Source organism: Xenopus laevis, chromosome 1S (assembly GCF_017654675.1).
Source record: "Xenopus laevis strain J_2021 chromosome 1S, Xenopus_laevis_v10.1, whole genome shotgun sequence".
NCBI lineage: Eukaryota > Metazoa > Chordata > Amphibia > Anura > Pipidae > Xenopus > Xenopus laevis.
The window spans coordinates 102,626,765-102,642,951 of NC_054372.1; the positions used below are offsets into that span (position 1 = coordinate 102,626,765).

Consider the following 16,187-nt stretch of genomic DNA (forward strand, 5'->3'; position numbering starts at 1 on the left):
TTCATGACCATATAAAAACACGAGGCCGAAGGCCGAGTGTTTTTATACAGGTCATGGAACTCCGAGGTAACTTCTAATATCCTCATATTTTGCAACTGGGGGTACTTTATTTATTATAATACACAAATTTCAGTGAGTCATGTGACAAAAATGGCATCAGAACTCACCGTTTATAACTGATGACATCAGAACTCACCGTTTATAAGGATATAATTTACAGGATATTCATAGCTTTTGTGTATTATATGGAGATATATATATAGAGCAGGTTACATAAGGGGTTAATTGGGGCGTGCCCCACACCCCCTCTCTTTCCAGCTATATGTGCCTCCCAATAATGGACTGATCTTGCCAGATCCTGCATTCCGGTCTTTCGTCAAGGGTACAGTTGGGCACGGTCACTTGGTGACAGGTCACTTAGTGCTGGATCCAATAGCATTTTTGTGATGTCTTCACTTTACAAGTAGCTCTTTCCGAAAATCCAAGATGGCGCATGATGTGTCTCATCACGTGTGTTCCACTGCGGAGTGCAAAAATGTGAAATTATGTGAAATGTATGTGAAACAAAATAGCCAGAACACTACTTCCTGCTTTTCAGCTCTCTTGCTTTTCACTGATTGGTTACCAGGCAGTAACCAATCGGTGACTTGGGGGAGGGCCAAATGGGTTGCTGTTGCTTTTGAATCTGATCTGCATGCTGAGGATCAATTGCAAACTCACTAAACAGTTGTGTCCCATGTGGCCCCCCTTTAAGTCACTGACTAACTCAGAGTTAGAGAGCTGAAAAGCAGGAAGTTGTATTCTGTTCTGTTAAACATCCAGTCACTCCAGCCTTTATAGATAGTTTTTATGGCTGACTAACTATATTAGAGACATTTTTTATTTTGGATAGGCTATCTATTTACCCAGTTTTTATTTCCACATTGAACTGTTCATTTAAAGAACAAACGTTTTTTTGCTTGGGGGTGCCAAAGGTTAGGCACCCCAAGTGATTATATTTATTTATCTGACTGCACCGGCTTGGGGTTCTTCCAGCGAGCACTATGGAGCGATCATCTCCCTGCTTCTTCTATATTCTCACGACTGCGCATGTGCAGTAGTGTGGAAAGCCAAACTTTAAAAAGAAAAAAAAAAAAAAAGGCGGCTATTTCAGTCTACTGTGCGAAGAAGTCGATCGCTCCGAGGAGCTCGCTGGCAGAACCCCAGGCCGGTGTAATGTTCTGCTGATAGGAGCACCGGCCTGGGGTGTCAGGTAAGTAAATTACTTTCTTTCTCCTTTTAAAATGATCTACTGTCAGTAGGGCCGCCATCAGGGGGCTACAGGGGGGACCAATTTCCCGGGCCCCTTCGGTTTTTGTGGCTTAGGGGGGCTTGCCCGTGCCACACTTGTTCAGCCAGCCCCTCTACTGTCAGAGAGCTGCAGACTTCGGAAGGGAGAGTGGGCGCTCATCATCATCTTCATGCAGTCCCGGCAAAACTGCATGGGGATTGGACAGGCTTGAGGAGAGGTTTAAACTTGACCCATCCAATCCCTGTGCAGCTGTACCTTTTGCCCTCCCTTCTGAAGTCTGCATTTCCCTGACAGCACTGTTAATGAAGTATTTAAAGTATAGGGGAACCCTGGCCACCAATGTTTTTTTCTAATACGTAGGGGGGCTCTGCCACCAATGTTTTTTTTATTTAACTTGTGGAGGGGGGGGCCCTGACCACCAATGATTCGTTTTTAACTTGGGGTCTGACCACCAGTTTTTTTTGTTTAACTTCTAGAAGTGTTTGACCACCAATGATTTTTATTTAACTTGTAGGGGTGGGGGCTTTTTTTTATTTTGACCAATTGATTAAACAAAATGACTCCTATTAGTACAGGGGTGCCCAAAAGTTCGATTGGGATCTACCAGGAGACCTTTAGCTGGTGAGGAGTAGATCTCAAGACACTGTCAACAAACCGTTTGACTTAATTACCCTTCTGTTTAATTATTTTTATTAAGATATTTATTACAGTTTATTTATTAAAGTTACATAATAAATAGTTGTTACTTAAACCTAGCAATATACATTTGCTCATAAATCAATACAATATTTTAGTCAGGGGTGTCAAAACTTTTTGCAACAAGGGCCAGATTAGTATTCGTACATTAGAATTGCAGGTAAATTCTAAAAAGAAATGCAATTGAGGTTCGCGTAGGTACCTATTTAAAGAGTCTACCTTGATAGGGTGGCATGCTTTTTAATCCATTTGCCAAAAGTGTTTTTACTGTTTTAGCGCACGTGTCTGTGTGGGGTAGGAGCTGTCTAAGGTAGAGCCTGGGGCTGACCTGGGGTGGGTGGAGCCCAGGGTGCCCAGAAAATGTTGTTGTACAGGGCCCCGTGTTTTATGGTGGCTATATTAGAGCTATTATCTTGATTGTGTGGGACCTGGGGTTTTCCCTAGGCTATAAGATTGCCTACATTGAAGGGACACAGAGGATAGGGTGTCAGGCTTTAGGTTCTCCTCCCTGACCACTCCACTGGGTGAGATTCAGACCCCGTGTGAGGTATTTCTGCCTGGAGGTATACTGTACTGTCTTGACTAGATCCTAAGGCCACACGACTGCTGTTATCTCTGATGACTGTCCTAGCCTTATGCATTTCTATTCTGCACTGTATGCACTGTAAGTAACCCTGTGGATCATTTGTCTCTGACATAAAATATTTTGTTCTATTTAATTTGCAAGAACCTCCTGGCACCCTCTTCTGTATTCAGTCTATGCACAGTAGCCTGTGCGAGTTGTAGTTGCACTACACCAAGTTTTGTGTAGTGCGAAGGCCTAGCCTTAAGTATGTAAATGTAACCCATGCTCTAGTATACAAGCTGGTTGTTGACCCTCGTTGATCTAAATAGCCCACCTGCTTTTTTTGTTGTTTTCCATTTTCCTGAAATCTACTAAATCTTAACTACAGACATAAAATTATATCAGTTATCCCCCATACACCTTCCCAAGCCAATTGAATTGTTAAATTCAAGTGTTACTGGAATGCTTTGTTTTTGGCACTTCAGATGTTTAGTGAAGCCAATCCCGGTGTCATTGGAAATAATTGTTCATCTGATTCTTTTTGCTTTTGTGTTATCAGGAACTTCAAAAACAAACTGTTCCTTACCAGGCGGAAATGTGACATGTTTCACTGGCTGGCCTGCTATTACTTTCAGGTCTAACATTAACAAACATTCAGTGAAATTAATAAGGAACTTGACGTATTTCCATAATTTTCCACAGAAAAAAAATATTTCTGCCATGTACTTTATCTCTGATGCATTTCTTAGCAATCCCCACAACTCCCTAATATATATATTGCACAGAATTTCACATATTACTACTACCTCTACTATACCTTTTGTGGCATGATGAGTTTGCTTAATTTTGTGGAATATTTATGATGCCTGATGCCTCTATTGTAAAAATTCTTAGTAAATTTGTCTCTTTTTAGTTTTATGGATTGTGTTGTTGTTCACAAAAGGAACAGTAACACCAATATGAATGAATGAAAATGTATTAAAGTAATGCAAATATAATGTACTGTTGCTCTGCACTGGTACAGCTGATGTTTACTATTGAAACTCTACTATAGTTTATATAAACAAGCTGCTTTGTAGCCATTGGGGCAACCATTCAAAGCTGAAAAAGAAGAAAAGGCACAAGATACGCAACAGATAAGCTCTGTAGCATACAATAGGATTCCCTAGAGCGTATCTGTTATCTACTGTCTACAGTATTCTTGAATGGCTGCCCCCATGGCTACATAGCAGCTTGTTTGCTACAGAAACTCTACTATAGTTTATATAAACACACCAGTTTTACCAGTGCAGGGCAACAGTACAGTATACTTCCATTCCTTTAACTCACTTTAATTTTTTGGTGTTACTCTTCCTTTAAAGAGAGATTGACACCATAATTTAAACAGTATATTACATCTTTCCTAGCATTGTCTTTGCATGTTGTTAATAATTCTGCCAGAAAAGTATTTGCCCAATGCTTTTACCTTACCTATCTGATCCCCATGTTCCTCTATGAGGGTGCTGCCATATTTGTATAGCTTTAGTCTGTTAGTATTAGCATCTCTAACTGACAAGTTAGGAAGAGACCAGGCCCGGACTGGCAATCTGTGGGTTCTAGCAAATGCCAGAGGAGCTGCTATAAGGTGCCATAGAAAGTCAGTATTTAGTGGGCCGGTGGGGGCTGTTTGGGCCTCTGTGTACCTGAAATGCCAGGGCCTATTTTAATTCTCAGTCCGGACATGGAAGAGACAGTCAGGTTGGCAAAACAGTCAGGTTTAGAAATGTCAAGTAACTATTAATTACAAAAGCAGATCTCTCTTCGTAAAATTATCAACATGACCTATAGGTAACTTTTAATGTGCATTAGTATTTTGAAGAGTATTTTTTTTTAGTGTCAGTATCACTTTAAGAAAGTTGCTAGATGTAATACAGATCTCAATTTAATGAATGTCCAGTCTGAGATTTAAAATCGATCCTGGCATTTCAAGTACACAGGCCCAAATATACCCCCCGGCCCAATTAAACTTACCAACAGTGGCTGCTTACAATAAACCCTTTAGGTATTTATAGTTATATAACCAAGTGTTTTAACTGAGTTGCTTTCTAATTGTTGTGATTGTTTTGTAATTTGCATTATTTTGTAGGAAGCCCTGGATTGTGTTGCCACTTGAATTTTTGCATATGGCCACAAGATGGTGCTAAAGATGACATCAGAAAGGGCTGCGTTTAAAAAAACAAGCTTTTAACTTTACGTTTTCAAAAACTGTGTAACATTTGTAAACTGGTGTTAATCCCTGTCTATCTAAACTGCTCTGTGTGTTAGTTCATTGAAGTTTATAGGAAGAAACTTGTACAGGTCTCAAGAACCTGCAAAAAGGCTAATGTAGTTGGTAAATTGGCCTAAGGTTTAATGTATTTACACAAGTTTAGAAGCTACTCTAGTTTCTATGTCGCTTTACTAGGCTTGTGCCTAGTTTCTGTGTATATTTATTCAAAGCAATGCAGTAGTGATGTGCGGGTCAGGAAAAATTCAACCCACCCCTAACCAACAAAACCTTAGCCTGCTTCCTGCCCTAACCTGGAAAAATTTTGCCATTGTAGGACCTGCATCCATTTCTTCTCCCTCTGTATGCTACTTCTGTTAACACCTCTGGTTTCAAGACACAGAATCTTTGGAAGCATGGGGAATTTACTTCCCTAGTCTGACCCGCACCCAATCTTAACCTGCAATGGTTGGCTACATTTCAACCCAGGTCACTGTGGCTTCAGGTCAACCCGCACATCACTGTTATACAGACCCCCCCCCCCAACTTTCTAAAACCATAGACTCATACAAGTGTACTTTTGTAAAAAGAAGTACTGTTCCAGTAACAAGAAGCACTGCATCCCTTTTTACAATTGTATAAATAAGCCACAAAGTTTTAAAAATAGGGTAAATATTTCTGTAGTCCACTCCTTATGAAAGTGTTTACCATATGTTAGTACTTTGCATTCAGACCTAAATTTGAGTGTGTTACTAAATGTGGGCAAACTTAAGACTTTTACGTTACCCTAGGATTTTACTTTGGAATCTTTGTCCCAATGCTGTGCATCAGTAATAATTAGTTTTTCATGACCTCTCTTGGGTTAAAATTCATAACCACTTCACCTTGGAATTATAATAGTGTGAGTGTTGCAGCTATGGCTTTCATATCTGTATTTAAGTGGGTACAGAAGTAGGACTGCAATAAGTGGGCTTGACCCCCAAAATGTTGACAATTTCAGATTTTCTGTAACACAAAATGGAAAAATAACATGCAGGCAGGTGACACTGAATCCTGTTGACCCCAATTTGCACTGGCAATACACTAGTTACATAGGCCCTCCCCTACTTGATTTCCTGTCTGAAAGAATAGTTTGGAACTGGACCTCTTGTCCTTAGGGATGTGCACCTCTCTGCCGGGACTGTTTGTGAGCTTTCCTGTCTCTTGACCCTGGGGACTTTCCTAGAATTGATATTATACCAGACTGCTCACAATAGCTTATACGCAATAAAATAGAGATTGCGCCTCCACACCATGTAAACTCATTCATGCTAATTGGCTAGACATACAATACATAGGGGCATATTTATTATGTAGTGTAAAAAAATGTGGGATAATACACCACACATTACCAGGCTTTGCTGTGGAAAAAAAACGGTGTACATTTTTACGCATTTTTTCTTACAGCAATGAAAAGTAACCGCTGCAAATCTGGTGCCTGCATGCTGTAAAGTATAACACACCTTAATAAATTTGCCATGTTTTTTAAACAGTATGCCCTTAATTGCTTAATCTAGCACCTTAAACTGTGGAAATGGGGACCAAACCGTGCCAGACATCCAGTGACCAATAAAATGGCTGTTCAGTTAGCCTAAATAGTGATCATTTTACCAGGTGGAGATTAAGGCTGGCGGTAGACTGGGAGATTAGTAATAATTTCCCCATCTGCCACCAGCCTAAATAAGCAATAAATCTTCCTTTGCATAGCCTAGGGTTACTCCTTCACAAAGTGGAGGGAACATGGGAAATTATAGGAGGGGTCACACATAGGTGGTCAGAATGAGGACAATCCCTACTTGATATTTATTATTTATTGCAGTTTGTTAGTGCAAGAAGTATTAAGTAGGGACTGGTTAGCTTTTTTTATGAGATGGAAGCCTAATGTTAAATTTACTGTAATCACTGAGCAACCTAAAGAGAGAGATAACTGTGTTTGACTCAACTCCATAGTTCTAATTTTGTGCACTACTGCAAACAACTAAACATTTTATGACGTAATTTCATTTAAAGTTGAATCAATTTACCATATATTAGGCTTGCTAGGGTGGGAGACAGACTATTCTTTAAAAAAAAAAGCTGTTTTCAGAACACCAAAAAGAGTATTGCAATCTGGTTTTTTTTCTCCAGTGACTGGCAGAATTTAGCCTCTTGCAGAGGTTAATGTGTTCCAGGTAGCATCAGTTACAGTTTCATTTAATTTCCTTCCCCGTCAAGTGCTCCCCATTGTTTAGCTATATGTTTTGCTTTGTAGGATGTGAACCTTTTCATTGCCATGTAGTGATTAATGGGGTCAGATCGTTACCTCTGTATTTTTAGCTTACAGTAGTATTAGTATGGATTTCATTGTTTAAAACGTTTACCAGCTCAGTGCAATATAGGAAAAGGATGCTGATATATTGCCCTGCCGCTAACCCCCCCCCCCAAAAAAACAAAATTGGACCTCTTCCTTGCTACTTTTTTCCTTGTTATTATTAACACATAAAGTGGTGCTTGAAAGTTTGTAAACCTTTTAAGATATTTCTATATTTTTTTAAGACTGTGACCTAAACATCATCTGATGAAGAAAACCTAGTTAAACTAATAAAACAAAAATTATAATATTTGGTCATGTGTAATTGAAAAAATTATTTGACTTAACCATTCCAGAACATTTACTTCTTTAACCATTCTTTGGTAAAACAAATTGTTTGTTTAGGATTGTTGGCTGACTGTATTACCCACTGTCTCTTGAAATTCAGTTGGCAGACAGATTCCTTTAGAATTCTCTGGTATAGTTCAGAATTAATTGTTCCATCAATTATAGCAAGCTGTCCAGGCCAAAATGAAGCCCATACCAGAACACCCCCCACCACCATGAGAAAATGCTCCCTGATTTTGGAGCCTGGATTTGATTTTGAATTTGCAATGGAGGCTTGTACGGTTTCCCTGCACTGGTAAAACTGGTATGTTTCCTTTAGAAACACTTCTATAGTTTATATAAACAAGTTGCTGTGTAGCCATGGGGGCAGCCATTCAAAGACCAGGTTACATAGCAGATAACAGATGCAAACTTACCAATGCAGGGCAACAGTACATTATATTTTTAGTAAACTAAGCAGCTTAATTAATTTCAGCAAGGATTTGACACATTGGCAATTTGGGCAGCTAAGTGACAGCTGAGATTCAAAGTTGATAAATGCATCAGGGATGTAAAAATATGCAAGCTGCTTATACCCTTAATGGGTCTTAACTAGGCAAATTCATAATGGAAAGGGACCTTGGAGTCCTTGTAGATGATAAACTTGGCTGTAGCAAGCAATGCCAGTCAGCAGCTTCAAGGCCAAATAAGGTCTTAAGCTGTATTAAAAGGGGCATATATTCGCGGGAGGAGGTTATTCTTCCACTGTCAGAATGCTGTTAAGGCCCCATCTGTAATATGCCGTACAGTTTTGGTCTCCAGCACTCAAAAATGGACATTAGTGAATTAGAGAGGGTCCAGAAAAGTGCAACTACGCTGATAAAAGCTATGGAAAATCTCTGCTATGAGGAAATGCTAGCCAAGTTGGGGTGCTTAACCGATGATGATGATGACTAATGTATAGCTGCGTTCAGAATAATAGCAGTGTGTTAAAAAAAGTGAATAAAGCTCAAAATCCTTATAATAGCTTTTATTTCCATACACGCAAATGCATTGGGAACACTGCACATTCTATTCCAAATCAAAACAGGAAGAAAAATTGAACAAATGTGTTAACAGGAAGTGAAGAAAAGGTAATATAAGGCTGTTTAAAAAAAAATAGTGGTGTCTGCATTCTTCTTTATAAACTCAAACATTCAACTGAAAAATGTTTCACAATTTTGCTTTCATTTGAATCACTGAACTAATATTTAGTTGTATAACCAGTGTTTCTGAGAACTGCTACACACCAATTTTTGTCACCTGTTACATTTCACAATTCTTCTGCATTTCTTGGTTTTGCCTCAGAAACAGCATTTTTTATATCACCCCACAAGTTTTCGATTGGATTACGTTCCGGGGATTGAGCTGGCCACTCCATAACATTAATCTTGTTGGCCTGGAACAAAGATGTTGCTTGTTTACTGTTGTGCTTGAGTCGTAGTCTTGTTGTTCAAAGGAATTTCATGGCAACATGACCTCCAAGTTTTTTGATATTGAAACTGATCCATGTGTTGAGTAATATGAGAAACATCCCCATATCATGATGCTTGAGCCACCATGCTTCACAGTGTACTCTGGTTTGAATTAAGTGTTTGGGGGTTGTCAGACAAACTATTTGAGGCCCCTAAACCCAAAAAGAACAACCTTGCTTTCATCCGTCCACAAAATGTTGCGTCATTTCTCTTTAGACCAATCCATGTGTTATTTGGCAAGTTGTCACCTCTTCAGCATGTCTTTTTTTTCAACAATAGGACTTTGCAGTGGCTTCTTGCCTACAGTTTGGCTTCACATAGGCCTCTTCTAATTGTAACATTACTCACAGGTAACATTAGAACTTCTTTGTTCTTCCTGGAGCTGATTATTGGCTGAGTCTGCCATTTTGGCTATTCTGCTATCAGTGTGAATGGTATATGCCACGTCTTTCAGGTTTTGGTTGCCATTTTAAAGCATTTGAGATAATTTTAGTTGAGCAGCCTATAATTTTATTTTATATAAATTTAAAAGTTTTCCCCTCTCCAATCAATTTTTTAATCAAAGTATGCTGTTTTCCTGAACGATGTCTGGAACGACCCATCCTTTTTACTCCAATTTACAGAGAGAAATGCACTATAATCAGCATGCACAACATTTGATGCCTTCCTTCCTTAAAAAAGGGCCTATACTTGACACCTGTTTTTTCACAGAATCTCACTAATTGAACTCCACACTGCTATTATTTTGAACATTTTTGAATGATTCAATTATACAGAATCGGCAGCATGCTAGACATGACTGTTGGGTCTGTTGGTTTTCTATTACTCTAGTAAACCTGTTAGTAAATTATTTGCCATGTAGCAATATAATTTCTACCAAAAACAAAGGATTGGACCAACTGGCATCTTGGAGTAAGGAAGGATTTTTTTCCCCTCTGTGGCAAATTGGAGAGGCTTCCTCTGGATTAACTAGCAGTTTGGCAGATTCTATATAGACTTAAAAGGTTTGTTATTTGTATTAATTGTAGTTTACTGTACTGACAGAGGAAACAACCCTGTTGTTGTGCAACACTTTTTATGGGTATATTTGTTGCCATTTATTTAAACTGGAAGCAAAAGAAAAATCATGTTATGAAGCCTCTTGTTATGCATCATGTTATGCAGCCACTGCAATTAACAGGGCATTATTCCACTATTGGCTCATTACTAATACAACACTATTGTTCTGTAGATGTGATGTATGAGATTCTTCATAACTATTTTGGTTATTCCTCTGAATCCTTTGCCTGCAGACGCATAGCTCTGGAAAAGGAGAGTGCCATTATTTAGGTTATGGATCTCCAAGGTGAAATGGAAATAGCCAGTGCAGTGCCATCACATACTTTTTACATTATATAGCTTAATATTATGGATATCTCTTTCACAGGTCAAAAACCTGCAGCCATTGTCTCCCCCATCCCTGGCACTACTCGTGATGTGGTGGAAACAGTACTGAATATTGGGGGGTACCCTGTTATCATGAGCGATACTGCAGGCCTCCGTGAGTCTGAAGACCCAATTGAAAAGGAAGGTGTAAGAAGAGCAAAAGAGCGGTGGGTGCAATCCCTATAAACAACTCATTTAATACAAAGCAACTGAACTCTGTACATGGTGTTGATAAAAAGGAAGATAGCTGCCAAGAATGAAAAATTATCTAAAACCTAGTAGCAAACTAAAGACTTACATAGGCATTTATTAAAACTTAAATTAGGAATCTGGCTATGAATAACTATGCCAGTATGTGATATGACTTGTGTCCAGTTAAAAACTTTAATTTAAATAAAGAAAACATGTAACCCTTTGCCCATTGAGTTACGAACCCCACGTATAGTCCATTTCCTTAACTGTAATGTAAATGTAACATAAACATTATCATTTGCTCTTCAAACCCGTGTTAGTTGGGTTAGATTAAAATTAAAAGATGCAAAATGCCACATAAAAGCCAGTGGTGCCATCTAAAAGCTGCTGCGAGTGGAAACAAAACTGCATTGAGTGTTTCTCTGGCAAACTAAGCTCATTAGTAAAATATTTGCATTACTGAATATAGGCCAGCACAATGGATGCATTTGCAAGATGATAGCTTGCATGAGTGATAGGCTGCATGAAAACAAATTATACTTTGTTTTCCCTGTGGACTAGTCTTTTCAAACATGGATGTGAGAGTTCTGTTCATCCATAGTTTACTGTAATTTATAATGTTAATTAGTTACCTACGATTTTTTTGACTATATAAAAACACACAATTTCAGGATATACAGCAGTAGGGGATATTTTATCCTTTATATAAACAGTACTTAATGATGTCATATAAAGTCTTGTAGTGATGTCCCTTGTGTCTCATGACTTGGAACCTGTGTATTATAAAAAATAAAGAAAATTCTGCACTGGCACAAATCAAGATGTCTGGCAGCTACCTGTACATACTATAGTTCAATAACACTTTTTCCTAAGTAATGGTGTTTTGTAGAAAAAAAAAAGACAAACCTGTCCCAAGCCCTTTAAAATCCCTGGGCATTCTGGATCAAGCAATCAAGAACAAATCAGAACTGAATATGCAAATAAATCACTATTAAAAATGATTGCACGGTGAGGTGGCCAGAATGTCTGAATGTCAAAATAATGGCTGCAAAACAGGTGATATCAAATAGTGGTTGCAAATCCTCATCAAATGTAAACACCCAGAATTGTAATTGTTTAAAAGCACTCATGCAAGCTCTTGTCAAAATACTTTTCTTTAGGAAATGTGTCTGTGTTTCCAGAGGAATATTGCCTGTACACTCACTTTCAGCCAATAGCTATAGCATGCAATGCAGGGTCATACAGTGATACCCTAAAGCTACAAAAATTTCCAGTCAGCAAATTCCTCAAAATAACTCTGTGTGCAATTGCACTAACCTAATTATCGGATATCTGTATCAGATTTTATTAAAACAATACTACTTTGGTCCTTCTAATAAGAAACATACGTACGTTTTATTTTCTATTTTACTGAATTTTGTTGAAGCAATTAGTTAAGTCCTTGAGTTTTTGCATAAATTGAAGCAAGCTTCATTGATGAAAAGCCAACTCAAGCTTACCTTGCCAGACTTTAGTAAATACTCCCTTTCATTAGACCTGTTTTGTCCCCACTACATATTACCCTGAGGCAATGTGTAGTTCGACATGCAGCTAATCCTCCCCACACTCCAGTAAACGAGACCAAGAGTTAAAGTATTCTTGTTCATTTGCAGTGAGAGGAGGAGAGAATGGAAAATTGTGTGCATTGTGCTGATCGAGCATTCATAGGTTATGGTGGCCTAGTTGATACAGTTGGACAAGTGTGTGTGTATATATATTTCATGAGCCTCCGGTAGCGAAACCCAAGATTTCAGCACATAAATGGAGACTGACCACCTTGAAGAGTTTAAATTGCCGCTTTACTGGCTTTTATGTTCAAATAAAACACAATTCTTCAGCCCACTGGCGTCACATGGGGGAAATCACATAGCAAAAATTCCCACTCCACATCCTCAATGGTGTTCTCTTTATTCTCGTTAGAGTTTAGCACTCATTGGCTTTAAGCGGACCACAAATCCCAGAATCCTCTCTGGGCTCACTTGAGACACTCTTGTCTCCAGGGAGCAGTTTCTCTTGTCCTCTCTCCAGACTATTGGAGCTCTTTCCAACTCACGGGAATCACATATTTGTTTCCAGGTGCTCACAAGCACTCCTTTCCATGGCCCCTCACCCTCCTTCACTCAAGGAGGTCTCTATAGGGAAGCAGCAGCACTGAGATGTTGCTCCACACCTCCTTTTAACTATACTTAATTAAGCAATTAGCTAGCTACCTAGTTTCGGCAGCTGCAAAACCTTACATAGAGCAAGGGATGGAAGCCATACAACTATATTGCCCCCTCCACGTGCATGCACCCATTTGCAGAAGATCACACCTCTGAAGATGCTCCAGAGATGGGGGGGACATTAGGATCTGAAATAGTGAAGACTGCAAAAGAGGTACATGCATGGCACCCATTTACCTTTGCACCCTAGGCACTTGCCTCTTCTGCCAACCCCTAGTTCTGGCCCTGCTTGAAGAAAGGAGATTAGATGATAAAGGCCTTTAGGAACACTGTGGTTTTTAGCTATACTGATGAAGACATTGTCACAAACTGCATTTCTACTTCATGAACACTAGGGGCATTTTCGTACTGCTGAGAGACCTTGTCACATGTGAATTAATTTGTAACAATACTGCTCTATTATAACTGATATTCATTTTGCTCTTTCTAATTTGTATATGTAGATCTCTAAAATGAGTTGGTGTAAGTCAGTTCCTAGGTGATATATATTCACTCTTCTTTTACTTTGCTTTCTAGGCTAGATAATGCTGATATCATTATAACAGTAGTAGATGCAAGCAAAGTTCTTCTCAACAGGATCTCCATACTGACACATCTGAAGAACCTCCTGAGTTCTCCATCATCAGAGGGCAACCACAGGGAGGTTTTGCTGGTTCTAAACAAGTCAGACCTGCTACACCCAGAGGGCCTTGACAAAGTGCAAGAGCTGTGTGAGGACCCTGAGCTTCCCACAACATGTTTTCTATCTTGTCAAACCAGCCAAGGAGTGGGTGACTTCATTAATATTCTCACGCAAAAGCTGGAAAAAATGTAAGAGGCAGGTGCAGGTTCACCTATAACTTAACTTGTAGTATGTTATAGAATGCCTTATACTTTTATACTTATACTAAGTTTTCACTTGGTCTTCAATTATTTGCCTTTTTCTTGCTAAGGTACCTAAAAATGGAACTCTGAAGACAATACAGATAGTGTAGCTTCTTATTGTAAGTGCCAATGTTATTTTGAATACCCTGTGAGCTTCAGTGCTCTACTGCATATTATGGGTACTCGTGTTTTGATTTTACTTTGAATAAATATATAATACTTTATGTTTAGCTTTGTTTTTTTTTAATTTCTAATGCCATGATGTGGGCTGTTGATATCACAGGGACTGGGAACAGGGGAGGCACTTTGATGAACTAATAGCAAATCACCTTTAGCTGGATATGACCCGATTGTTTGGTCTATTAACACTAAAGTTTTCCAGCACTGTATAATCTGTTTTCCTGTTGCGCTGTTTCCTCCTTGGACTTGCTAAGTAAATAAAGCTGGGGTCAGGGTTATATGATGAGCAGGGTGAAGTCAAATCTCGGTGGGATCTTGTATATTGAAACCACAAAGCATAACAATAGGCACTTATCTTTCAGGCAGTTTGTTTCTTTCTTTAGCAGCATAAAAGTAGCTTGAAATCTTGCACTTTCTTGTTCAAAAGCCCTTGGGATGAGAATCCTGGAAGCTACAGAATTCCATAAGCATTTGGTAACCTTGAAAAGATGTAAGAGGCAGGTGCTGGTCATTCAGTATTAAAACTACTAATGAAACATATGGAATATTATTTGAAAATAAAGGGTAGTTCATCTATAACTTAACTTGTAGTATGTTATAGAATGCCTTATACTTAGCAAGTTTTCACTTGGTCTTCATTTTTTAATTATTTGCCTTTTTCTTGCTAAGGTAAATTGGATCATAGCAACCAAATAACTGCTGCTAGCTAAAGCCAATGAACAAAAAGCTACATGGCTTTAAAGATATGGTGACCAATAGCACATTGTCTCAGAATATCACAGAATAAGACTTCTCTGCATTATACTAATTGAATTACCCAATAACTGCAGTAAACTAAAGCCAATGAACAAAAACTTTAAAAATGTGATTTATTGCAAATTGTCTCTGAATATCATGATCTGCATTACACTAAAAACAAATTACCATTATGGCATTCTCATATCTTGGAATATTTTGTAACATTTGATCACCATGTTTGATTTTTCCCTAATGTAGGTCACTGAAGCTGAAGGGTTACATTTAGGGGCACATTTACTAAGGCTCGATTATCGAGGGTTAAGGGTCGATATTCGACCATCGAAGTAAAATCCTTCGACTTCGAATATAGAAGTCGAAGGATTTACCTCATTTACTCAGATCAAAGGAAACGATTCGAAGGATTTTAATCCATCGATCGAACGATTTTCCTTCGATCAGAAATTGCTTAGAAAGCTTATGGGGAAGGTCCCCATAGGCTAACATTGGTGCTCGGTAGGTTTTAAGTGGCGAAGTAGGTAGTCAAAGTTTTTTTTAAAGAGACAGTACTTCGACTATCGAATAGTCGAACGATTTTTAGTTCGAATCGTTCGATTCAAAGTTGTAGTCGAAGGTCGAAGTAGCCTATTCGATGGTCGAAGTACCCAAAAATAAACCTCTAAATTCGAAGTTTTTTTTATTTCTAATCCTTCACTCGAGCTTAGTAAATGTGCCCCTACATGAATAGTTGTATTTTTATTTTTTTTAAGTTAACTATGTAATTATATTGGTTAGTTTCTGAATTAGAAACATATATATATACCTGGTAAGGAATATATATTTCTCCAGGTCTGAGTATTGTATGTAGGGCATCTTTTTGTTGGAGATGCTTTGTCTGTTTATTAACTTCTTAAGTGATACTCTCATAAAAAAATTGTGTATAATTCAAAACAGTTTGCATTTGTACAATACTTCACTAACCATTTTCTACATTATTTTGCAGTTGCGGTGATCCTCTGCATGGAGCTCCTAGCCTAACCCAGACACGTCACCGTCTGCATCTCAATAAGTGTTTGAGTGCCCTTGAACGGTACACTACATACCGGGAACAAGATTTGGTGTTAGCTGCTGAAGAGCTACGTATCAGCCACAGGGAACTAGGTGCCATTACAGGAAAGGTGGGAGTGGAGGAGATCCTGGATATTATATTTCGAGATTTCTGTATTGGAAAGTGACTACTTCTTGTGTCAAGTCCTTAACCTGCATTAAACTCGCTTATTTGCAATTGCAGAAGTTTAGACTACTTCTTTTGAGGTGCTACAATGGGTTCCACCACAATGTCCCTTTGCATACGATGAAGAAACTTTAGCTCTTGCCACCTGAAATGCCCTTCCATTTTTAAGATCTTAAACAAAAATGCAATCAGTGCAGCCCTGCAGCAAGCATTTATTAGACATGTTCATACATTTTTAAGTGATCTGTCAAGCTTTCCTTTGTATCAGTCTAAATCAATAACCTCATTACCCCATTGCATCAGGAGAAGGAGTAACGGTAGGTGAGAGA

At 38.6% G+C, this 16,187-nt stretch overlaps 1 protein-coding gene across 2 annotated transcripts in view; it reads left to right on the top strand.

Annotated features, from left to right (window-relative positions):
* Nucleotides 1-15,909, top strand: part of gtpbp3.S (GTP binding protein 3, mitochondrial S homeolog) — a 42,120-nt gene extending 26,211 nt beyond the window's left edge. For both annotated transcript variants that reach the window (XM_018239875.2, XM_018239876.2), the window contains 3 exons: nucleotides 10,394-10,559; nucleotides 13,362-13,655; nucleotides 15,628-15,909. In XM_018239875.2, coding sequence (XP_018095364.1) covers nucleotides 10,394-10,559; nucleotides 13,362-13,655; nucleotides 15,628-15,859 — 692 coding nt within the window. In that variant the 3' untranslated portion in view covers nucleotides 15,860-15,909. The remainder of the gene's footprint in view (nucleotides 1-10,393; nucleotides 10,560-13,361; nucleotides 13,656-15,627) is intronic.
* Nucleotides 15,910-16,187: the final 278 nt, after the last annotated feature.